We start from the raw sequence: 22,617 nt of genomic DNA, 5'->3' as shown, positions 1-22,617 counted from the left end.
GTGTGAGCACTTAAAAAAATAGTATTTGTAAAAGTTCTATGCATATGTGGTACACTTTTATTAATATTATTTTTTATAAGAAACTGGCTGCCAGGCGACAGTGAAGGAAAAAAGAGGCAATAACATGGGTAATGGGAAGACTGTGTTTTTTAAAAAAAGTCTAAGATACAAACCAAAGTTACAGACAAGGAGGGAGACCAGAGACTCAGTATAAACAGAAGGCTGAGGAACGTGACTTGAGCCAGACATCTCAGGAGATAATCAAAAAACGCTTGGCCAGAGAGCTGGTAGGACAGCACAAAATTCTCAAGGCCTTGAGGGCCCATTTGGGAAGGCAGCTTGTTACAGTACATCTAGAAGAACACAGGGTACATTCTAGTATATTCAGAAAGAACTGTGTTTGTCTCCAACACCTAAGGCTGGGAGACAGCACTGTGTGTATGTGTGTGTGTGTAGACAGGCAAAGCTGATCTCCCTAAATAAGCTAGCACTTGTAACATGCAGACCAGTAGGTTCCAAACGACTGACTGATTACCTTGGAAACTTGAATTATTTATTACAAAGGAGGGCTGCTAAGTTTTTGGAGGATTGTTGTAGGTTGAACTGTGTCTTCAAAAAAAAAAAAAAGAAAGGTATGTTAAAGTGCTAACCCCCAGGACCTCAGAATGTGAACTTGCTTGGAAATAGGGTCACTGCATATGTAATTAATTAAGATGAGGTCATACTGGAGCAGGGTGGGCCCCTAATCCAATATAACCGGTGTCCTTATAAGAAAATGGCCATGTTAAGACAGAGATGCTCAGGGAAAACACAGTGTAACTACAGAGGTAGATGGATACTCAAGATACCCAGATGCAAGCCAAATAATGCCAAAGATTGCCAGCCAATCACCAAAAGCTAGGAAGAGGCAGGTACTATCCCAGAGGACTTCAAAGGAAGCATGCCCTGCCAACATCTTGATTTTCCAGACCAGAGATAATAAATTTCTGTTGTTTTAAGCCACCCAGTTTGAGCTACTTTATTATGGCAGCCCTAGGCAACTAGCAGAGTGGACATAGCTTTGACCCTAGGACAGGAGGAGAACCCACTTTAAATTCTTGGCTGGCCAAGAACAGCCCTAAGGGAGTCAAGGGAGCATCTGTTGGAATGTACAGTGGGCACTTTCACTGGTGGTTGCTGGAATGCTGAAGCCACTGCTGCCCCTTAAATACTCACAGGTGATATTGTCATAATGGCCCCCAGGTCTGTCCCTAAAAGAGAAGCCATGCAAGTTACAGTCACAGCCAGGGAAATTTAAGAAGCTGGGTTTTACTGAGGTGATGAATCAATAAGCTCTGGAACCACCTACCTCTGCACTCACAGGAGAAACTTCATTTTCTATTGCTAAAGTCATTTTGCTCAAGGTAATCTGTTAAATATGCAGTTTCTATCTTAAGCATTTTTCTTTCCCTCTTCAAATAATCTTCCCTGAGTCACAGTGTGCTACTGACATACTGTTTGTGAAAAACTGTACTGACCTTTGAGATGAACCCTTTTATACCAGCCAATATTCCCCCAGTAGCACTGTTTCAAAGTACTATCATACTTAGGGTACCACCTAGAAGTTTTCTTCTCCTACATTGCTGAGTTGATATTGCTTTTACCCAGTATCTTTCAACTTTACTAGTGTACAAATGAGATGGCAAGAGGAAGTAAGTGGAGAGTGTTGCTAACATGATAGTCAATTCATGCTACAGCTTCGAGCTGCCCTGGTTAACTGTGCATTTAGACTGCTTGTCAACATCTGACTGTGGTCTGGTCACATCCTATTAGCTACCTGGTTTGTAGCAAAGCCTATTTGAATTAAATATTGTAGTTACTTAAGCTGGTGAAATAAAAATGGGAAAATAATAATTTGGTTCAATTTCTCAAAATTAAAATAGGATCATGTATTTTCAAAGTAGAAGCACGGGTTGCCTACAATGGTTTCATTCCACGACACTGGCATTGCATGCACTGTTGTCATATTTGATCTAAACACCACTTATTCACACAAGCAGAAGTGAAAGCATATTAGGATCAATACACTATTGAGACCATCATATGAAGACGATGTTCATTTGAACCTTTGCTGACTATACCCTAAAGGACTCCTCTTGACCCAAAGCCTTGCTCACAGGGGAGAATATAAATGTTTGTTGAATCGAGTGGACAAATGGAAGATTTTCCCTGTGGACATTCTTATGGAGGGTTATGGAGCAAAAAGATGCTTCGTTGGAAAAAGTTAATTTCTCTATTTGGAAAATAAAAACATGAGGACTGTGTAGGCCTGAGTCCCAGGAACTGCAGCCTGGGTCCCAAAGTGTATTGGACGCAAGCACACATCCTGAGAGAATCTCTGAGGCATGCACATGGCAACTGGGCACTTGTCCTGAAAGGCACTGTCAAGGTCTCCACGCTGTAGTCTGCCTGCCCCCCAATTTATCCACTACAGCAGGCAAGATGCAACACTGGCTTTTCCCTGATAAGAAGGGAACCAGTTCCAGGCAATCTGGGCAATAGAACCTCACCATGGACCACTAAGTTGCCCCGAATAGAAACACTCCACATATTTGACTCAACCCAGTTGAAATGGAAAAGTCACAAGCACCTCGTAAGAAATGCACAAAGCCAAGGGCAGGCTTTTCTGATTTGTATTTTGTTTTTTTGTTGTGGATTGGAATGGGAACACCATCTTCTGAGCTATGCTGCTCTAAGTACAAGGGGCCTCAGTTATGCTTTCTTGTAATAACTTAATCAAAGTCTACAGAGAAATTTGCTAGTACCAGTAGTTGTAAAGCCCTCCTCAAACTACCCTCCAAATTCATCTTCTCCTTCGGCTTTTTTTTTTTTTTTAAACAACGTATCATTTATCCAACAGACAGTTACTGAGCACCTACTTTGTATTAAGCACTATGCTGAGAGCTGGGTGTCCCAAATCCCTGCTAGGGTCTGTAGTCCTGTTGGGAGACCTGCTAGACCACAATTACAATACAATGGTTGTGGTTTGCTAGTGGAGGGTGTAAAGACTGCTGTGGAAATTTAGGGAAAAGAGCCTCAGGGTTGGCCAACGATTAGGGAAGGCTTCCTGGGGGAGTTGCACTTGAGATGAAACTTGAAGATTGAGGAATAATGCTCCTAAGTTCCCAGGACCACTCCAGATAATGTAACAATAAACAGAAGAGTTTAAAGGAATGATACATAAGGATGGGTTTGGAGAATTATCTGTTGTTCACTATTGCTGAGGCATTAAAAACAAGTAATTTAGGGAAAAGTAACCTGAGTAGAGGCTGGAATATGAAGGGCTTTGTTCTCCATCCAAAGGAGTCTTGACTTTGTCCTATAGTGTCTCCCATGAGGTTCAGGGTTCATGAGATCCCTGTGACCATTTTTATGTTTCTGTTTCAATGATAATTTTATTAATAATAAAATGGGAGAAGCTGTGGTAAAAACACCTTCCAGATAATCTGTATGACCATTTGCCACATAATTTTGGTGCCCATACTTATGTTTATTATTAAACTGGCACCAAGCCAACAGAGATGTACCAGTTAGAGGCCAAAGGAGATGTTGTTTGAACAAAGAGATCACTCTCGCTGAAAAAGTAAAGTAGGGGGAGAACTGAGTCACCATATATGGGTGCATGGTAGTAACGATAACAAAATAACTCAAAATAATCTGTGCCATCATGCTCTGAAACATATTCATATTGCAGAGGACAACTGAATTTCACAAAACAATGTGATTTGTTACATTAAATTAAAGCTGCTTATTTGAACATCGCTGGTTTTGTAGTTTTTTCATAATACATGTTTTTAAAAAAAAACTTCGGGGGGTAATTAGGTAATTATTTATTTATTTTATTTTAATGGAGGTACTGGAGATTGAACCCAAGACCTCATGTATGCTAAGCATGCACTCTACCACTGTGCTATACCCTCCCCTCTTCATAATACATGTTTTTCCCTTTGGGTTTTACAGTTCTATAAATATAAACGGCAAGGAATGTCTACCTAGTTTCATGTTTTTTTAAACCAACTTAAGAAACATTTAAGATTTAAGTAAACACAAATCTGCAGGAGTTTTCTTTTTCTCTAAATAGGTCTATGCATTACCCAAGTAGGAAAGACAGGGCCAAAGACGACGTAAGAAATCTGAGCATATTGGTGTGAGCCGGTTACTGTGTTAGGAGACCACCATGGTAGTCACACAGAGGAAGGACAGCATGGAGACAAACGAAGATGAAAAGACCACTAAGGGGATGACTGCCTGAGTCCTCTTATTTAAAGAACCCATTTGCTGGATACCAGAGGGCTGCTCTCGGGCACATGCCAGAGTGCTGTGGAATTAAATGCTGACCTGACAAACCAAGCTGTACCTGTGTTTCAGGGTATGCAGATCTAGCTCAAAGACACCCCAAACTTCTACCTGTGTCATCTATCAGAGGATTCTGTGATGATGCCAGAACTAAATTAGGACCAAATCCCAGGTTTTACTAAAGAGCTTAAAAAGTACACAAGAGAAGTTTCTATGTATCTGGTAACAAAAAAACAAACAGGCCCATGGCATATAGTTCTGAAGGCCAACTGGAGCTGAAATCTGTCTTCACCAAGCCGTGTGTCACTGGAGCTGCATCTACCCAGGGAAGGTGATTTGTTCTAATTTACACAAAGGCTGGATGAACTTGACAAGTCACGACCCTTGGAGAGGGCCGCATCTTCTGGAGAGGGTATTGTATGAAGGTATCTTATGGGCCAGCTATGACTTAATCCTGCTTTTCTGAGATTAAGTGCCATCAATATCACTCACCAGAACTCTCACAGTTCAATGAGAATAAAGGATTTTCTTCTTCCTGAAAGTTTTGTGGCACATAATTTCCCATAAAAAGGCAAAGCACCAACGCTCTCAACAAACACAAAGAAACAGATGCCCTCTGCTTACCTCAGGGGCCATCCAGAACGGGGTGCCAACAGACGTATTTCTTCGTAGACGTGTACTGGTAAGTTGAGCTGAGACACCTATGAGAAAAGGGTGTCACAACTGGGCAGTGAGCAGAGGATGATGCTAGACCAGGGATGGGCAAACTTTTTCCATAAAGGGTCAGATAGTAAACATCTTAGGCTTTGTGAGCCTGAGGCTCTGTCACAACTACTCAACTCTGTCACTGTCGTGCAAAAGCAACTTAGACAACACAGAAACAAACAAGTGTGGCTGTGTTTCCATAAATGTTATTTATGGATGCAATATAATTTTCAAGTGTGATAAAATACTCTTCTTTTGATTTTTTCCCCAACTATTTGAAAATGTAAAAATCACTCTTCACTCACAGGCTACACAAAAACAGGAGGCTGGCTGGATTCGGCTGACAGGCTATAGTTTGCCAACTGCAGTGTAGAAGGATGCATCAATCTATCTAAATCACTAGAATATTTTTTTCCTAATGAACATTTCTATCTATACTGCTGCAGAAGTGGAATCAAAAGAAAACAACAAGAACTAGGATCAACCCCAAATATCTTCCTATTATATTTCCAAAAAAAGTCACAAGACATTTTTCTTAAAATGGTGCTTATTTTAGGGAGGAAGAAAATGGATGTGCATTATCTATAATAGAGCGTCAGCGTAGACATAAAAAGTTTTCAGTGCCTTATCTTACCTAGAAGCCTAGAAACCTGTCAAGAAAAACATACTTGTCAAATGGAAAAAGAAATTGACTAATAATATTATTATATAGGGCTCAGTGCTAGGGACCTGAATTTTAATATAATTTCAATGTACTCTGCCTTAGTCTTCAGCCAGCCCTCTTCTTCTACCACAAGGGATGTAACGGTACACGGGATGACTGGACATCAAAAGACCTGTTTTCCACCCCAATTATGCCTTTTACTAATTGCATGACCTCAAGCAGACAACCGCACTCTGAGCCTCAGTTTTCTCATCTTCAAACTGGGGATAATGCTACTCATTAGACCTAACACAAAGTGTTCTTCTTAAATACCAAGTAAGAGAACAAATGTGAAAAGAATTTATAAACTTAAATTTTTTTAACAAATACAAGGTATTCTTTCATACCAAGCAGAAGTATAACTCAGCACTTAAGAGAATGACAAGGTGCTGTTGACGATGAGAACTTAGAAACCTGGATATGTGTACTCATCAGCAAAGAACACACCTTTGAAAACATCAGGCATAGATTTGCCAAAGACCTATGGATTGTTTTGGTGGGAGAATAGTTGTTGTACTAACCATTTGCATTCTTATTCTTTATTAGGAAGCCAAAGAGGGCTCTTTAAACTCTATTGGCCATGGATAAATTTCCTATTTTACCAAGTTCTCCACTACAATTTTGATTTCTAAAAATTATACTTTTCTGATATTAATTTCTAGACATTTCTTTCACAGCAACTGGAAGATCAGGAACCTTCTGCTGGAAGACTAGGAGCCTTCACCCTCATGCCAAATCACAAAGCTAGTGAGTGGATAAATCAGCTTTAATCTCCATCCTTATCCTTCTAGGCTCTTTCCCACATAACATATTCATTGCTCCCAGATTCTGTGCAAAATCTGTCTGATGTTATGCATACAGCACATTCGCAGAGTTATACCATTTCTTAGAAAGAGGAGCTTAAGACTTGAGCAAAGTGCCCCTCTGCTATTTTTTCCGGTTTGTTTTTTAGTAAATAGACCAGTACACTTAATGTAATTTCATTTACTTTGGGGTAATTTCTTCTGAGCAAATTATTCACTGATACATTTTAACACTGAATTTCTTCTTACCAGTAAAACAATGAACATTCAAAATCATCAATCTTTTCTCCCACTATGCTGCTATTGATAAAGAACATTTTTAAAGTGCTTCTGTAAATGGTTCCTCATTATTTATAACAATCATGCTGAAGTACTAACTGTTGTTGAACTAATTTAGAAGATTAAACCAATCAGTAGACTTAAAAAGGAAAGCCAAATGGTTTGTTGGTTTGCGACTATCAATCCACTAATGTTGCAAGGAGATATTTAATAGTTCTCTGGCCTTAGGTGACACTGCTCTGACACTGCTCTCTCACACTTCCCTTTCCTGTTCATGTTTCCAGTTCAAGCAGCCTCACAGGTAGCAGCAATAATCAAAATTTAAATGGATATTAGCTTCCAGACCCAAAGGACTATTTTACCTTCTGCTCACTGGGGATAAGTATGCCTAAGGCTAGAGAAAGTCATTTGAAAGACCAAACTGCTTTCTCTTTTCACATGCAAAAGAAGAAATGGCAAAATGTAAATTATAGATGATTGCCCTGAGATGTGAAATCCTTCCCAGAAAACCCAAGCTTTTCCGCCAAATTCTTTTGAAACACTTTTATATTCTATCTTTAATAAAATTGCTTCTAAAGTTGAAAATAGAGTAACAAACAGCATCTCCTAGGGTGATCCATCTGGTGCACCCCTCACCCTCCAGCCTGTGTGGGACTCGAAAGTCCCCCCACCCCCACTGCACCCCCACCTTTGGTGTAGAAGAGAGGCCCCAGTCTTCTGAGATTGCAATAAATTGTTGCCTTTGGCTAAACCACACACATCAAGAAAACAAACGACAAACAGTCATTACCAAAGTCAACGAGCTTAACTCCTCCTTCTGTTGTCAGAAGAATGTTATTCCCCTTGACATCACGGTGGATGATTCGGTTATTGTGCAAATGCTGAAGGCCCTGCATGGTGTCCCACCATCACCAAACACCAGGAAAGAGAAAGGGAAAATTTGCACCGTTACTTTTAAACAATTACCATGCTATTGAAATTCTAATCAAAGTCCACATTTGGCTACACCTCCCTGCTACTGTACACCTTGCAGACCATAAGGCAGTTTCCCCTTGTTAATATGGTATGGGGTCCCAAACAATGACAAACTGCCCCTTCTGCCTCCAGCTTGATGGGCGTGCTTACCAAGAGGGCCCCGTATAAGATGTATGAGATCACTGCTTCATCCAGCCGCTGGCCGCACCTGAGTAGACCTTTGACCAGCTCGGTGACGGAGCCCCCATTACACAGCTGCAAGAGGAGGTGCCGGGGAGAGAGACAGCAGAACACAGACAAAAAGAAAAGAAAAAGATGTTAAGAAGAAAAGGCTACTGATTATTGACCCAATGGAGTAAATTTGCAAATCACAAAACTTCAGGTTGGAACAATTAAATTTCAAATTTCCATTACACAGTCAAATCTAGTTCTTTGTGAGTCTGTGTGTATGTGAGTGTATTTATTCAAGGTGATGATTTATGAGTGAAAGTGCACATCCAAGAAGTCGATTTTTTAAATTGTCAAGTGAAATATAAAAGCACAAGTCATTATTTAGAAATTCAAAAGAGAAAGTATATAAGTAATCATGGTGACTGATATTTTTCATTTTACATGAATATTATCTTTAAAAAAACATGCATTTTGAAAAAAAAAAAAAAAAGACCAAAAGAGGCGAGATGGACACCTTTGATATGTGGGAGGAAGTAAGTTTTATCTCAAACCTCCCCGGCTCCCGTGCTGGCACTGCAGCATCAGAAGTCCAGCCAGCAGCTCTCTGCAGAGTTGACACCGCATGTCAGATGTATGGAGTGAAGCTGCCGCACATGTGCGTTCGACATTTTCATATTCAACTTTAGGAGTTCAGCAACTTTATGCACTTCTTTATTTTCCCTTGTAATTAAAAACACTGTAAAAGCATATCTTTCACATTTGCTTTTTGCTGTGTATTGTGTATTACTGAGATGTGAGAGTACATAAACCAGGTATACTATTCTTTCACAGCACCTTAAGGGTTTTCCAGGATAATTTTTACTAACTGCAGAAGGCAATGTGCAGGTTTGGGTTTGCAACATGCCATCTTAAATCAAGGGTTCTTAACTGCTGTGAGTAGGACATGGAAATACCTTGAAATTGCAGGAAGCACATTGTACATGCATCTTGCATTTTTCTGCGGAGAAAATTCAGAGATTTTGTCAGATTCTCAGAGCCATTCTGGTCCTTCTAAAGGTTAAGACCCTGCTTTAGAGACCTTGGTTCCTCCTGCCACTTTGTCTGCAATTTGGGAATTAACTAGTGAACAGTAGGGGAGTCCCCAGGGTTGTGGCTGCCTGAGTCAACTGACTTTTAAGTAAGGATAGCTGAGGGAGTACAGATTAGCACCTTTCCTAAAAGAAGACAATTCTTTATTAGGATAATAATACATTAGGATCTATTCAACTCTAGTTGTGAACATCTGCAATGTTTTAACAAACGGTGCACAGATGTTTTTGTTTGATATGTGTACCATTCCCAGCTACATATGAGGCAGAGACCTTGCACACACATTAACAATCAAGATAACCTGGAGCTGAATCTGCCCATGTGTTTACCATTTAAGTTGCTCATAAATAACAGTATTTGACTTAAAATCTAATACAGAATTAGAAATCTTCAAAACTAGGAAAAAAATTACTATCTCTGAAGATGGAGTGAAATACACAGAGAGCTATAATGGTCCCATGAGTCTTGGATTATATAAAGTGTCCTTGGAATCCACTCTCTATCAACGACAGGTATAACTTGTAACTCAACACTGATCACTCACGTCCCTAATGTTGAGTACCAGGGTAATGTCTTCCAGAGGATTCTACAGTCTTCTGATTTCAACTATGTCTTACGTGACCGTGAAAGGGCAAATAACATTCAGTGTTCAATCTAATACTCTCTTGAGCAATGAATGCATTTTCAGTGTCATGATTCATAGAATAGTCTTAAAAGCTAAGCTTTTGACAAACATAAAATAATTTTCTCAGGACTCCCCAAATTTGATTCCATATTTCAAGGAACAAAACTTGGAGAATTCACCCCAGAGTCAAATAATGATCATGAAAGAATGTAGGACATGAACTAAGGGACGTTCTCAATCCAAGAACAGAAAAGCCTTTCTGGGGCTGACGGCACGGAGCTTGGAGAGCTTGAGAGAATAAGGTTAGAGTGAGGATGCCTCCTCCTGGGGAGAAGGTCTGTATAAAGGAATAATGATAATGAAATTTCATTTCTTATGAAGCTGTCTTTATTTGGGAATCTAAGGGGAGACCCCTTCACAGGAGCCTCGTGCCAACAAAGAGGTATCCATGTTGAGTGGGAATGACAGCAGAAGATGGTGAGACTCAGCAAGCCTGGGATTGTAACAGTTCCCTACAGCCTGTTCATGACTTGCAGGAGATTCAGAACTTTATGCCCCATTTGGGGACAGGGAAAAGGCTGGATTAAATAAGAAGGAAAGACAGTGAGGACTTCATGATAAGAAGGAATACCAGGGACCAGGGACATGGGGAGACACCAAAGGCGGACAGTAGAAGGACTCAGGGGTCACTACACAGTTGGAGGCCCCTGCCCTCACTGCCATGGCTTTACATGAGCACTTGCTATATCCAGATCCAGATGTCACCCCAGAGAAGCAAAGAGGAAGAGAAAAAGAGAAAACCATTAGAGAACGAAGTTCCTACCCGAATGACTAAGCTTTGAGCTGGATTGTGAAATGGGATATAAATTCTAGAACTTGACCCTTCCCAAAGAAACCACTCAGTGGACTAAGTTTAACAGAAAGAGTTAAAATCAGCTGTCTCCTCTAGGCAGGCTGGGGGCTCAAGGACAAAGTTGAGTTCAGTTATCAAAAAGCAGTTTACCTCTTTGCTCTCAACAGTGTGTGACTGTCCAGTTTTTATGACCCATTACTGCATCATGAATGCATCACAGTCCCTGCTGAGGTAGGGTGAAGAGGGAAGAGTCTGGGAAATCTCCCCAGAGAATGGAACATATACAGTGAGTCCAAAGGACAAAGGAGCTTATGGCCAGTGAACGAGAAGAAGGGCAGCCCTGGAAAAGGAACACTGTGTGTGCAAAGGAAGGGAGCACAAAAGACTGAGGGAGGTGTGTGTGTCTGTCTGCATGTGTATATATGTGTCTGTGTCTGTGTGTCTGTGAACTCTAAATGTTCTGCTACTGTTAGGACAAAGGGCCAGATTCCCAGAGCAGGGGGATGGGGAAGAAAGGTGGGGGACAGGAGATGACAGGTGTGCACTGCTAAGGAGTACGGGCTTTATTACTATACACACACTCATAATACCGTAATACACCATTAGATAGGAATGGTAAGCTATCGACAGGTTTTAGGTAGAGGTCTCTGTTCAGATTTCTAGAAAGATGATGACTTTGGTAGCAGATTGGAGGGTGGGCAGAATAGGAAGACCCTGGGAGCTGGACACCTAGTAGGAGATATTGAAGCAATCAAGAGAAGCAGGGTCAGAAAGTCAATAGTCTTGAGGACGCAGAATCAGGGGCAGAAAAGGGAGGCTTTTATGAAACAGAATTGACAGGAATTTCTGACCAACTGGATGTCAAAAGTTAAGAAGAGACAGAATCTAGGGATCTTGTGAGAATAAGAATATCGATAAAGTTCGTTGATTCTCTAAAGCCAAAGCAGTAACAGACCTGCAAAGCACTTTAACACCTTCATCAGAGCCACTCCTCAGCCTGGCTTCCATCTAAGGGAGACACATGCTTTACTGAATTGCAAGCATGCTATTAACCTTCTACCCAGAGAAAACTTAAAATTAAATGCTGGGTGATGAGTCAAGCTAACTCAACCCTGGAATTTTCCCCTGAGACCTCATTTTAAATTTGCCCTACTTTAAATCTGGCCACTTCTGCAATAGGAGCCTATTCAGTGGTATTTTATATAGGCGGCTAATTTATAAACTTCCTTCACAGCTCTGGAACCTATGGGAGGATTAAGAGCAGCAATTTTGTCAGCAGGATCAAAACTGAGCTGTGGATTTAAGAACAACAAAAGGATCAGACTCAATCGGTGCCTTTTGTTCACTAAATGTCAGAGTTTGAGAGCTGTCTGACTTCTTGCGGTTCACAGAAACGTAATTAAACTGCCCAGGGCACCTTTAGAGAAAGTGGTCCTGTGAAGCTGATAAATCTACCAGCAAGGTTTTAAAAGGGCAGCCCGTGGGAACAGGGAAAGGACTTTGGGTAGTTGGATATAAAAAAGGAAAGCAGGTACATACTGACAATTGTCTAATAAGAGTAAATATTCAGTGAAATGGACTGAATATTTTAAAAGCATGACAAAGAATTATATTTAAATGCCTCAAATAAAATACTCCCCTTAGAGTTTTAAGTAGGCAGCCAAGCCTCCTACCCTACCCCTGAGGGTTGGCACCTGCAGGCTTTTCTTTCCGCCCACTCTGCCAGCCATAAGATTCAAATACAAAGGTATATCTCCCATCCCTGCCTTTTTCCCTATGCCCTCAGCATTCAGGAAATGTGGCAGCTGGATGCATCTAGAACTTAATGAACATTTTGTTCCAAACCAAGAAAAATAGAAAAATCATTTACATTCCACATCTATTTTCCAAAACATCACTGAATATTGATTCAATCACAGTGTGTGCATTTGCTAAGATGGTCATAATTTCAAGCAATAAAATGTTCCTTGCTCAATAAGCCATCAACTTTCCTCCATGTTATTAAAGAATGGCCCATGCAACACAATCATCAGAGCTTTATTCTAGTCAAAGCTCCAACTTTCAAGTAGATACTGTACTGGCATGTTGATTTGCCCTAGTCAGAGGGCAGAATTAAGAATTTTTCAGTCCCTTTTGTTCAGTGCACTTTATCTCTCAAGGATGTTAGGTTCTACAGAGGGCATAAAGCAAAAAGTCAAGGATCGTCAAAATTACTCTAGAAGATGCCTTAGAGAGGACCACATTGGACACTGCCCACCTCTCAGGCCAAAACATGATTTTTCCTCCACACTATTGAGATAGATTGTGTTTATTTTACTGATAGCAGGTAAAAATCTCTGGCAGGTTGGGTGGCAGGTTGGGAAGACGCTCACACTAGGAGAGGGAGGAGGGCCCAAGACTTCCACCTCCCATTTCAGGCTCTCTCCAGGGCACATGCATAGAATGGTGGGTGGGTAGAATCACTCCCATGCCTTGGCTTCTCACTCTTGCTTTTGCTGAGCACGTACAGCACACGGATATAGCATGCAATTCAGCTGCATTTCAAATTTCCTCCCTTCTCCACTCCCAAGTGTTCTGCACATTCCTCTGGGCCCCCAGCATGCCAGTGACTCTCATTTTAGAACCCTGCCGGAACCTGCCATCTGCGTCAGCAGCATTCAGTGCTCCAGTATCTTCCAACCCTCTCTGACCAATGAGAACTGCCCAGGGCTACGCTCCAGACCATCAGAGTGCCGCTGTGACCCTGCTTTGCTAATATGATTCACTTGATTCATGCCACATTATCGATGGGTGAAAATGGTTTAAAGTGTTAACTTGCAATGATATTGGGGCCTAGACTAGACTTTTTAGAGCCTTAAGTAAAATGCAAAAGCTGAACAGAAGTATCTTTTTCCCCCTCTGGCTTCTAGATACTGAACTTATACACAGATCTCTGGGGGGAAAAACAGATTTAAAAAATGATTCTTTTATCTGGTTTTAAAATATAAGGACTGTTCCTTTGTTTTTTTGTTTTTACTTTACATTCTTATTTATTAACACTCTAAACCCTAAACCAATTCTTTTCATTTGAACATGTGATGATTCATGTTGAAATGAACAGTATTTACATACTGAAGGTTTCATATTAAAAGGAAAAAAGGAAAAACGTATTTCATGTCTTAGCACATACTAGGTATTTTTTCTGAGTACTGTGCTTTTCTTAAAGGTCTTATATCTTATTATATTTCATTTAGGTAAGAGACGATAGGACTTACAGATTTTTCAGATTTAATATTAACTTAGAATAAAATTTATTCACAAATTTTCCAAAATATTATTATGTATGAGTGTTGTCTCTCCACATCTTTCTCATATAGTAGGTATCTGTCATGAAAGAAAGCTTTGCCTTGCTTTCTGCTAAAAATTAGTAATTAATTTCAGAAATGACATATTTATTTGCTTTTGTTTTCAGAGTTGTAGTGATTTAAGAGGGTTATTGATAACATTTTTCTATCCTCTAGAATTGCTCTGTGGAATAGCTTCTCACTGGTCCTTTCATCGTATTTGACAAGGAAAGACCAAAGGCAACATAAATTTAATCTCAACACACAGGATGAGGGGGACAGTATTAAATGGATCATAATTTTATTGTGCAAGTCTCCTAAGGCACTCTTAAAAAAGGTTGCAGATGGAGCAACATGGTCAAGGTGCTATGACCAAGGACTGTCATCATCTGCTCTGCATGTGTTGGAGGTGTGTGTGTATGTGTGATCAGAAACTGTTAGAGCAGGCAGATAGCTAGATATGAGCAGAGAAAGGGAGACGCAGGCCAAATGGCAGGAATTGGGCAAACAGGAGGCGCAAGAGACAAATGCAGGAAACCATACATCATGTAAACAAGAAGAGCCCCTGAGTAAAGAAAGAAAAGCAGGAACCTCTGGGCTCATAAGCAGCCATTTTGAGGTGGCAAGTGGCCTGGAAAGTGGCCAAAAAAGAAAGGGGGCAAAAGGCAGGAATCTCCAGTGTCTGAACGTAACATTTTGCTTATTATGCCCTCATTTCAATAAAATTAGCCTTGCAGATTAGAAGTATCCATCATGCAACGACGCCATGACACTTTCGATCCAGGCTAAATACGGACAAAAATCCCTCCTCCCTTTGGAAAGGTGGAGTTGGGATGAAAATCAGGGAATATGACCCCAAACCCTTCCCTCCCCAATGAATATTCTGCTCATTCATTTTTTACACTCTATGTAAACAACTTGCCAAAGAAACTCAGGGCAGTCCCTCATGAGAGTCTGCCTGCTCTCCCCTTGAAAGTGTTCTATCTATCCCTTAATAAATCCTCACTTTACTTTTTTAACTTCCACGTCTTGTCTCTGAATTCTTTCTGGGGCAGGAAAAGAACCTAGTCACTGGCAACAGAACTACTGCCATCCCAACCAGAGGTCCAATGTTCCCCAGACTCCAAAGGCAGTGCCACTGACAGCAATAGCACATGATGGGAGAAAAATGCTGAAGTGTGGTTTTCCTCCAATTCTGCCATGGAACTCATTATGTGACCATAGGCATGTCACTCCTTCTCTGGGTCTCCTTTCATCAACTGGACACTAGGAGAGTGACCTGAAGGAAGGCCAAGGTTCTGGTCACCTCTAGGAGCCCAGGAATCCCTGTATCTATAAGCATATTGGAGGCACTGAACAAAACCTAATCCCCAGCAGCCTGGCAAGGACAGACCACTCTGGGACAGAAGAGACTGAGAACACTTGGTTCTCCATGCCATCAACTCTGGCATGGGCCAACACAACCTGCAAAAGGTACAATAGCAGCATATTGTATTGCTGAGGTATGAATAATTCAGTGTGCCAGAGCAACCTCATTATCTGCACGTCGTCACCCTGAAAAGCAAGGATAGTCTGCAGGGAAGCATCTGTACAAGGCTCAGCTCATAGTTCTGGCTTCCTTCTCATCTTTCAAGGCCAGGTGTGGCCCTTTCTGGGCTTATATCTGGTCACTCCTCCTCAGGAAGAGCATTTATTCTCAAGGTGATCACAGATCTGAGCAGCTCATCGGCCCACCTGGTGACATGGAGGAAGGGAAGACCCCTTTTTTGACCTTGGAAAATTCCTGGAAGTTCCAGTTTTCTATGTCTGAATGCAGAGTCTTTTTGAGTCAGGGGGTAAAATGAAAAGAAACTAAGACTTCTTGGTCACTGTACTTAACATTATCAAATCATAATGAGGTTTAAAACACAGAGATCTTACACAGCTTAAGAAGAATATAATCAGAGACCCTGGAAACGACACTTTCCATGTCTCATAAAAATCAGCATTCAAAAAACTAATGTTATTCTAGAGCTTCAATGGCAGGGTAAAATCTGTAATATTCTCAGGGAGGGGTAGGAAATAATAAAATCCAAAAGATGATACTTTGAGAATGTGTTACATGACTTAACAGCCAACTAAACAGACAAAGATGGTTTCTGAAAACCAAAACCCCTTAAATCTTTATATTCTGAGGAAGGCAATTGATGTGACAGAAAAGTTCAAGACAGGTTCCCTGCAGATTATCCCACTGGAACAGAATAAATGAATTCCCCATACATGGTTGCTACGGCAGCCAGTATACATTGTCTCATGCTCAGGCCCTCCCAGAGCCAGGTGGAAGGTTTTGACAAGAGACCCCAGATGGTGGGTGAATCGAGGGCTGGCCTCTCCTTTGTTGCTTCTCTCTTAAAGCTTTCACATATGTCCCTGGGCTCCTGGATCACATGTGTGGCCTCAGGCATGGAGGCATATGCTGGCACAGAGGGGTGGAGTCCAGAGCAGAACAGGGTGGGCCTAGTGAGCATGAGGCAATATAACAGAGCTGTCCAAAAATACTGATTTCATATGTTGTCATTGTGTCTTTGCCATTTTAGGCCCGTGGAGGAACTGGACTTGTAAGGAACAGACTCTTCTGCATCATACCCATTAACAAGGGAGAAGAAAAGCAATACTACAGTGGATACAGTGGTGCTCCCTTCAGAGCACATGCTGCCAGGAATATCAGCTGCTCCCTGTTCCCAGGTCCCAGTGGCACCTCTCACCAGGAATTGTGCCCAGCTACAGGGAACTGCCTCCCCCAAGGCCACACCCCCTCCCAGGGTGGCATGCAGTCAGTGACCATCTGATGCAGAGATAAAATCCAGGAGAACCCTGCAAGAGCATCCCAGGCCTTTGTCTCCCTGAGGACAGGCTGAGACCTCTGTGGCAACCACACTGCTGTTCAGTGTCTCCCTTCCCTAATCCCACCTTCCTCACGTCCTTCCAGGTCTAGCTCCTGCAGGAGCCCTCCAATACCCTGCCATACACAATTCTTAGAGTCTGTTTTCAGGGAATCCAACCTAAGATGATGATTAGTGAACATAAATGGGCTGATTCAAACTTGGCAAACGAGAAAACCTTGGGTTAACAGTTTTAGAAAACATGTTCCAATCAATTGGAACATGTTTTCTATGAAATGTTTCCAGCTTAGGGTAGAAAATAACATTTCCAACTGTATTTCTCTGTTAGAAGAAAAGATTATTAAACTTTTGAAGCAGAGAAATGTGAACATTCTCAGCACACAGACTACCTGTAAGAACTGCGGAGGAGGACACCACATCTGGTGAGGTACCTGTGACATGCAGGAGGGACCACCTCCCCAAATGTGTGTCTTCTACTATTTAGGCAACAATGGCTCTGCTTGCCCTTGGCACTCTGTCTGAATTGCTGTTTACTCAATGGGAGCCTCTTACCTCCAGGACCAGCCACAGCTGTCCTCCCACACAGTGATCCGCCTTGTAAAACATCCCATAAAACTTTACAACGTTGGGATGATTTGGAAGAAACTGCAAAATGTTGTATTCTGCCTCAATCTCTTCATCCATATCCTACACAAGGTACAAAATGCATGTTGGATTAGGTATAATGTGTGGGGAAGGGTACAGGTATGATATCATGATCAAGCAACCAGTTAATAAAGCATATTTAGTCTGCATTTTAATGGCATCATTAACATATCTTGAAAAAACCTAACACTGGATATTTAGAGCCCAACTAAAGCTTTCTAACTATTATATCAACAAAATATCTTCATTATATATTTTAATAATATTATAAAGATTTTTTTAATTTAAAAATGTCTGAATATGCAAAGCAATTATGGAGAAATAGCTCAAAGGGACCCAACCAGGATAGGGCACATAACCACACTGTGCAAAACAGTGCACAGCATTATAACCTCGGTGTTCAGTATTCTGAAATAGGATGCCAAGGTAAGATGACTGAATACCACAAGTCTGGATGACTTTGTAACTTATTGAGAGACCAGCCTCTGTATAAGCCAAATATATCACTCTTTCCAAGAGAATAACTTTTGAAGAGCCCAGGGGACCAAAACCAAAACAATAGTAAAATGGACAAAAAAGGGAAAATCAAGGACAGTTTTAACTCCAAATGGAGTCCGTTCATTCAGATGATCTGAGGACGTATAACTCATTTTGAGATTTTAAGTCAGGTTTCATTATCCCTAGAAAATTATCCATAGAACCAGGAAAGAAGTTGAAAGCTCAGTGTGCATGAAACACTATATTGTGGTTATAATTTATAACCATTACTTACACTGATTGGATCTAGAATTTTTACTGCAGCCAGGCTCCCATCTCTCTTGTTAGTTACTTTGTAGACCTTGCCATAGGTGCCTTTACCTATGGTCTCTATAATTTCCCAGGTATCTGTAGGATCTGGAAGTGACTCAAGTCCAAGCATTGTGGGGTTGTAATGAAACAATCCATACAGATGTTTCCTGGTGGGAAGAAGAGTTTGTTATGTGCAGCAGATCACAGGATTATTAGCACCAGTGGGCTTCTGAAAAAAGAATATTTTTTTTCAATCTACCATATAGCACAGAGAACTATATTAAATATCTTGTAATAACCTATAACAGAAAATAATCTGAGAAAGAATATGTGTATGTATATGTATAACTGAATCTCTTTACTGTACATCTGAAACTAACACAACATTGTAAATCAACTATATGTCAATTTTTTTTAATGGGAAAAAATATATTTATTTCTTAACCAACAACCCTGTGATACTTTTGTTTTCTTTTCCTGTTCTGTTTTAACTAGATTTTTTTAAAAGGGATTTGAAGCCTCCTTAAGACATGAGGGTAGAAGACAGAGAGGTGGCGGACATGATTCTGAAACATCTTTGAAAACACAATTCTAAAAGGAGAGATTATATTCACACTGCAGGAGGGAGTAAAATGGCCAAAGAGGAGGTCCAGTCATGACCAGACAATCATCACTCTAGGTTGCTGAGTGGTGGCTGCTTTTGCTGCCAGTGAAAATGGCTGAAAGCCATAGGTCTAAGATCTTTGTGCCCAGGTTATAGTACCTAGACCAGGCCTCCCTGATGGTCACTGGAATCCAGTATCCAGCCTCTATGTGCAAAGTCTGGGCTGTTAGGAAGAAGGATCTGGTGCCCGTACCAGGCATCAGTCAGTGCACAGTAACCACTGCCATCCAGGTCTTGGGTCCTGCAAGGATTAGTCAAGCCCAGGCCCCATCCACACAGCAACAGCATAGTGTGGGAATCGCACTGAGTGGTTAACCTGAAGCTGCAAACTCACTCTGCCTTAGCAGTACTTGATTTAATAAGGACACAGCTCCGTGGAGTTTAAGACCTTTTAAGTACCAGCAGCAAGCTTGATAGGCAAACAAAGTCACCCGAGACTGATCCCACAAAAAAGCCCCGTTGCTCCCAGGCTAGAAGGGTCCCAACCCCAGTCTGCTTCTAACCCCAGGGAAGGGGCCATCAGGCTCCAACAGCACGAGCCACAGCATTCAACCCTGACACCGTGGCTGGGTGTCCGCCCAGGGTGAGCACTTCTGCCTCACGCTGGGCAATCCAATTTGTACTTCTAATTCTAATTATCTTCTAGACTGCAGTCTCTCAAGACACAGCCTTCTGACTTGGAACAAAAATCTACTTTTTATCCTTACTCTTTCTGATGGGAACATTTCAAAGATACTGAAAACCATTACCAAAACAAAACAAAACAAAATCCCAATAGCTGTGGAGTTGATACTGGAAGGGAATCTGTCCTTCCAGGGTTCACCTGGCAGGTGTACCATGCTCTTAAGGGTCCTCCAACCAGCACCTCGAGAGACCAGTACAGGCTCACCCTGGGCTGAGACACTGACCATAAATGGTCAACTGGACACACACCTCCTGCCTTTCAACCACTATTTCAAGATTGGAACAAACAAACCTTTCCTCCTGGCCAGCGTTTCACAAAATCAATCTTTCTCACCAGGTGTTTCACAATTTTTGCCACATGTGTACATTACCTGCACTATTAGTTACTAACTACATGTATATTACTTGCTTTTGCATACAAACAAATGTCCTTTAAAGGCACTTTATATCCCTTCCCTAAATCATTTGCCATATATCAAAATTATTGAAAAAAGATGATTATGCTAAAAACAATAGTTGTCCAAGTCCAGCCAGATGCTGTTGCCCTCTGTTCTGTTGGAGAAAGGAAGATCATGGAGTGACAGGGTGGAATTAAAGACTAGCAAATCTAAATCTCTAGACTAGAATCTAAAAAAAAAAAAAAAAAAAAGATAAAAATTCTATTTACAAACCAGATTCACAGACATAGAAAACAAACTATGGTTACCAAAGGGGAAAGGGTGGGGAGGGATAAATTAGGGGTTGGGGAATTAATAGACATACATTACTATATACAAAATAGATAAACAACAAGGTCCTACTGTACATAACATAGGGAACCGTATTCAATTTCTTGTAATAACATATAACGGAAAAAATCTGAAAATACATATATATATATATGTATATGTATAACTGAATCTCTTTGCTATGTATCTGAAACTAAGATTGTTAATCAACTACACTTCAATAAAAAATTTATTTTAAAAAGACTAGCACAAACTTTTCCCTAACATCATCAGAAGACATAAAAGAGAATTAGCAAGGGAATAATTTTGGCACCATATGTTTCAGTGTCCTTTATTGCAAGGTCACCAAAACCCCTCAACACTTTGAGAACTCCTCTAGGCTCAGCTTCTACAAGAGCAGAAAGTGGACTGGCTAGGGGTGCTGGTCAAGGCCAGACAAGAAGGGATACAGAGGGGAGTGAGATGTGCTTTCTAGAGGGAAGAACCGGGCCCATCAGCCTACATAGACGGTCCCTGTGGCCCCACCAGAAGGGACACTTGCATCTGGGCTCAGTGCCTTGACACAGAGGCGCTCAAGTCAAATTGCCTGCAAAACCCAGGCCCCGCCCAGACCAGCTCTGAGAGTAGCCTCATCTCTTTGCGCCCCATCATGGTGCTGCTGCATCCTACTTCACAGAGTCACTATGTGAGGATGAGGGGATGATGATAGAATAAAGTGGGCACAGTGAGCACTCAGCGAGTGTCATCTGCCATCACAAGGGCCCAGCACCAAGTTGGGCTTCAGAACAGGCAAGGCTTGACAGAGCTTCCTGCTGTTTTATTTCACCCTGAGCCACACACCAAACAAGAACCAAATTCATTTTTCTCCAATCAGTAACGTGCTTCAGACCAGTGGCTGGAATTTGGTGTGTGTGTGCAAGTGAAATTAAATCAGGGAATGTGGCAGCGGGAAAAGACTGCAGAGGCCATCGAATCAAGTGGTTTGCTAATTATTTTTGGCCACAACATCCTTCTGTGAAATGAAATCTCATTTAGAATGCTGATGGACAAACTGAGAGAAGCAGTACAGCTCCGGCTGAGGCGGGCTGGGGAACCAAGTGCCTGTCCTGTGCCTCCTTCAGGAGACCAACGGGGTGACCAACCACTCCAGTCTGCCTGGGGCTGCCTCAGGTTAGCACTGGAAGTCCGTGTCCTGGGACACCTCTCAGAACTGGGCAAACCAAGACAGTTGGTCACTCGAGTCTCAGGGGTCTCCTCAGAGCATTAGAAAACCATTGATTGAGCACCCTGCACCAACGGCACCTCACCCCCTGCTATGGGATGGTCTGTATCCTCCCCAATTCATATGGTGAAGTCCTAACCTCCAGTACCTTGGAATGTGACTGCATTTGGAGACAAGACCTTTAAAGAGGTGATTCAGGTAAAATGAGGTTACAAGGCAGGGGGAGCTAATCCACATGACTGGTGTCCTTACAAGATGAGATCAGGGCACAGACATGCACAGAGGAAAGACCACATGAAGACAGGGGGAAGGCGGTCATCTGCAAGCCAAGGAGGGAGACCTCAGAAGAAATCAATCCCACTGACACCTTGACCTTGGACTTCCGGCCTCCAGAACTGTGAGAAAACACACTTCTGCTGTTAAAGCTCCCTAGCCTGTGGAAGTCCTAGAAAGCCAACAGACTCTCAACTTACAGATGAAGAAACTGAATCCAAGACTGGTGACCCACCTGTTTAGAGGCAGGACAGGCATGGGAATCCAGGCCTCCCTAGGCCCAGGACCTTTGCTCCACAGAATAGAATGAAGGGAGTCAGCTAGTTAACAATGGTTATTTCTGACCAGCTACACCAACTATTGACAAGGTATGCGGGGGAAATACCCTCAAACACATGGAGGCTACATGCCTCACAGATCTAATGGACAGCAATCCCTGCAAAACAGGAACAACTCACCAGAGGGATTCATCTACAGTCGGCACCAATAGTGAGTGAGCGGTAGGCAGACCAGTCAGGTTCCTCCGCCATGCCCATCACGTTGACCTGGGCATTCAGAGACAAGGTTAAATAAAGGTGTAACAGAACAGGTGCACATCAATCGGGTTGCCAGTCTTCTCTCTTTAAAATCAATACGTGACTCTATAAACTCTCTGATGATTGATTAAACAGTCAGCCCTATGAAGGTGGTGCTAATCTGCTCAGGGGAGGCAGCTGGAGCAGCCCTTCTGCCAGCTGAAAAGCCGCTCTTGGCCAGAACATTAACCCTGAGGGGAGACTGCACTTCTGCCTATGTTTGTGTGTGTTTGGGGCATGACAGGGCTGGGGCCCCATGGAACTAGCCAGAGTTGACCAAAGTAGGGCCAGGAG

The 22,617-nt window shown here is 41.9% G+C and overlaps 1 protein-coding gene across 1 annotated transcript in view; it reads right to left on the bottom strand.

Annotated features, from left to right (window-relative positions):
* Positions 1-22,293, bottom strand: part of MYO3B (myosin IIIB) — a 346,577-nt gene extending 324,284 nt beyond the window's left edge. Inside the window, exons 1-6 of the mRNA XM_064484895.1 lie at positions 22,207-22,293; positions 18,161-18,344; positions 17,296-17,430; positions 7,951-8,055; positions 7,616-7,715; positions 4,960-5,036 (exon numbers count right to left, since the gene is read on the bottom strand). Of these exons, the coding sequence (XP_064340965.1) occupies positions 4,960-5,036; positions 7,616-7,715; positions 7,951-8,055; positions 17,296-17,430; positions 18,161-18,307 (564 nt within the window). The 5' untranslated portion in view covers positions 18,308-18,344; positions 22,207-22,293. The remainder of the gene's footprint in view (positions 1-4,959; positions 5,037-7,615; positions 7,716-7,950; positions 8,056-17,295; positions 17,431-18,160; positions 18,345-22,206) is intronic.
* Positions 22,294-22,617: the final 324 nt, after the last annotated feature.

The sequence above is a fragment of the Camelus dromedarius genome, chromosome 4 (assembly GCF_036321535.1).
Source record: "Camelus dromedarius isolate mCamDro1 chromosome 4, mCamDro1.pat, whole genome shotgun sequence".
Lineage (NCBI taxonomy): Eukaryota > Metazoa > Chordata > Mammalia > Artiodactyla > Camelidae > Camelus > Camelus dromedarius.
Note: the sequence above shows the minus strand (reverse complement) of the source record. Positions and strands in the feature narration are given on the sequence as shown.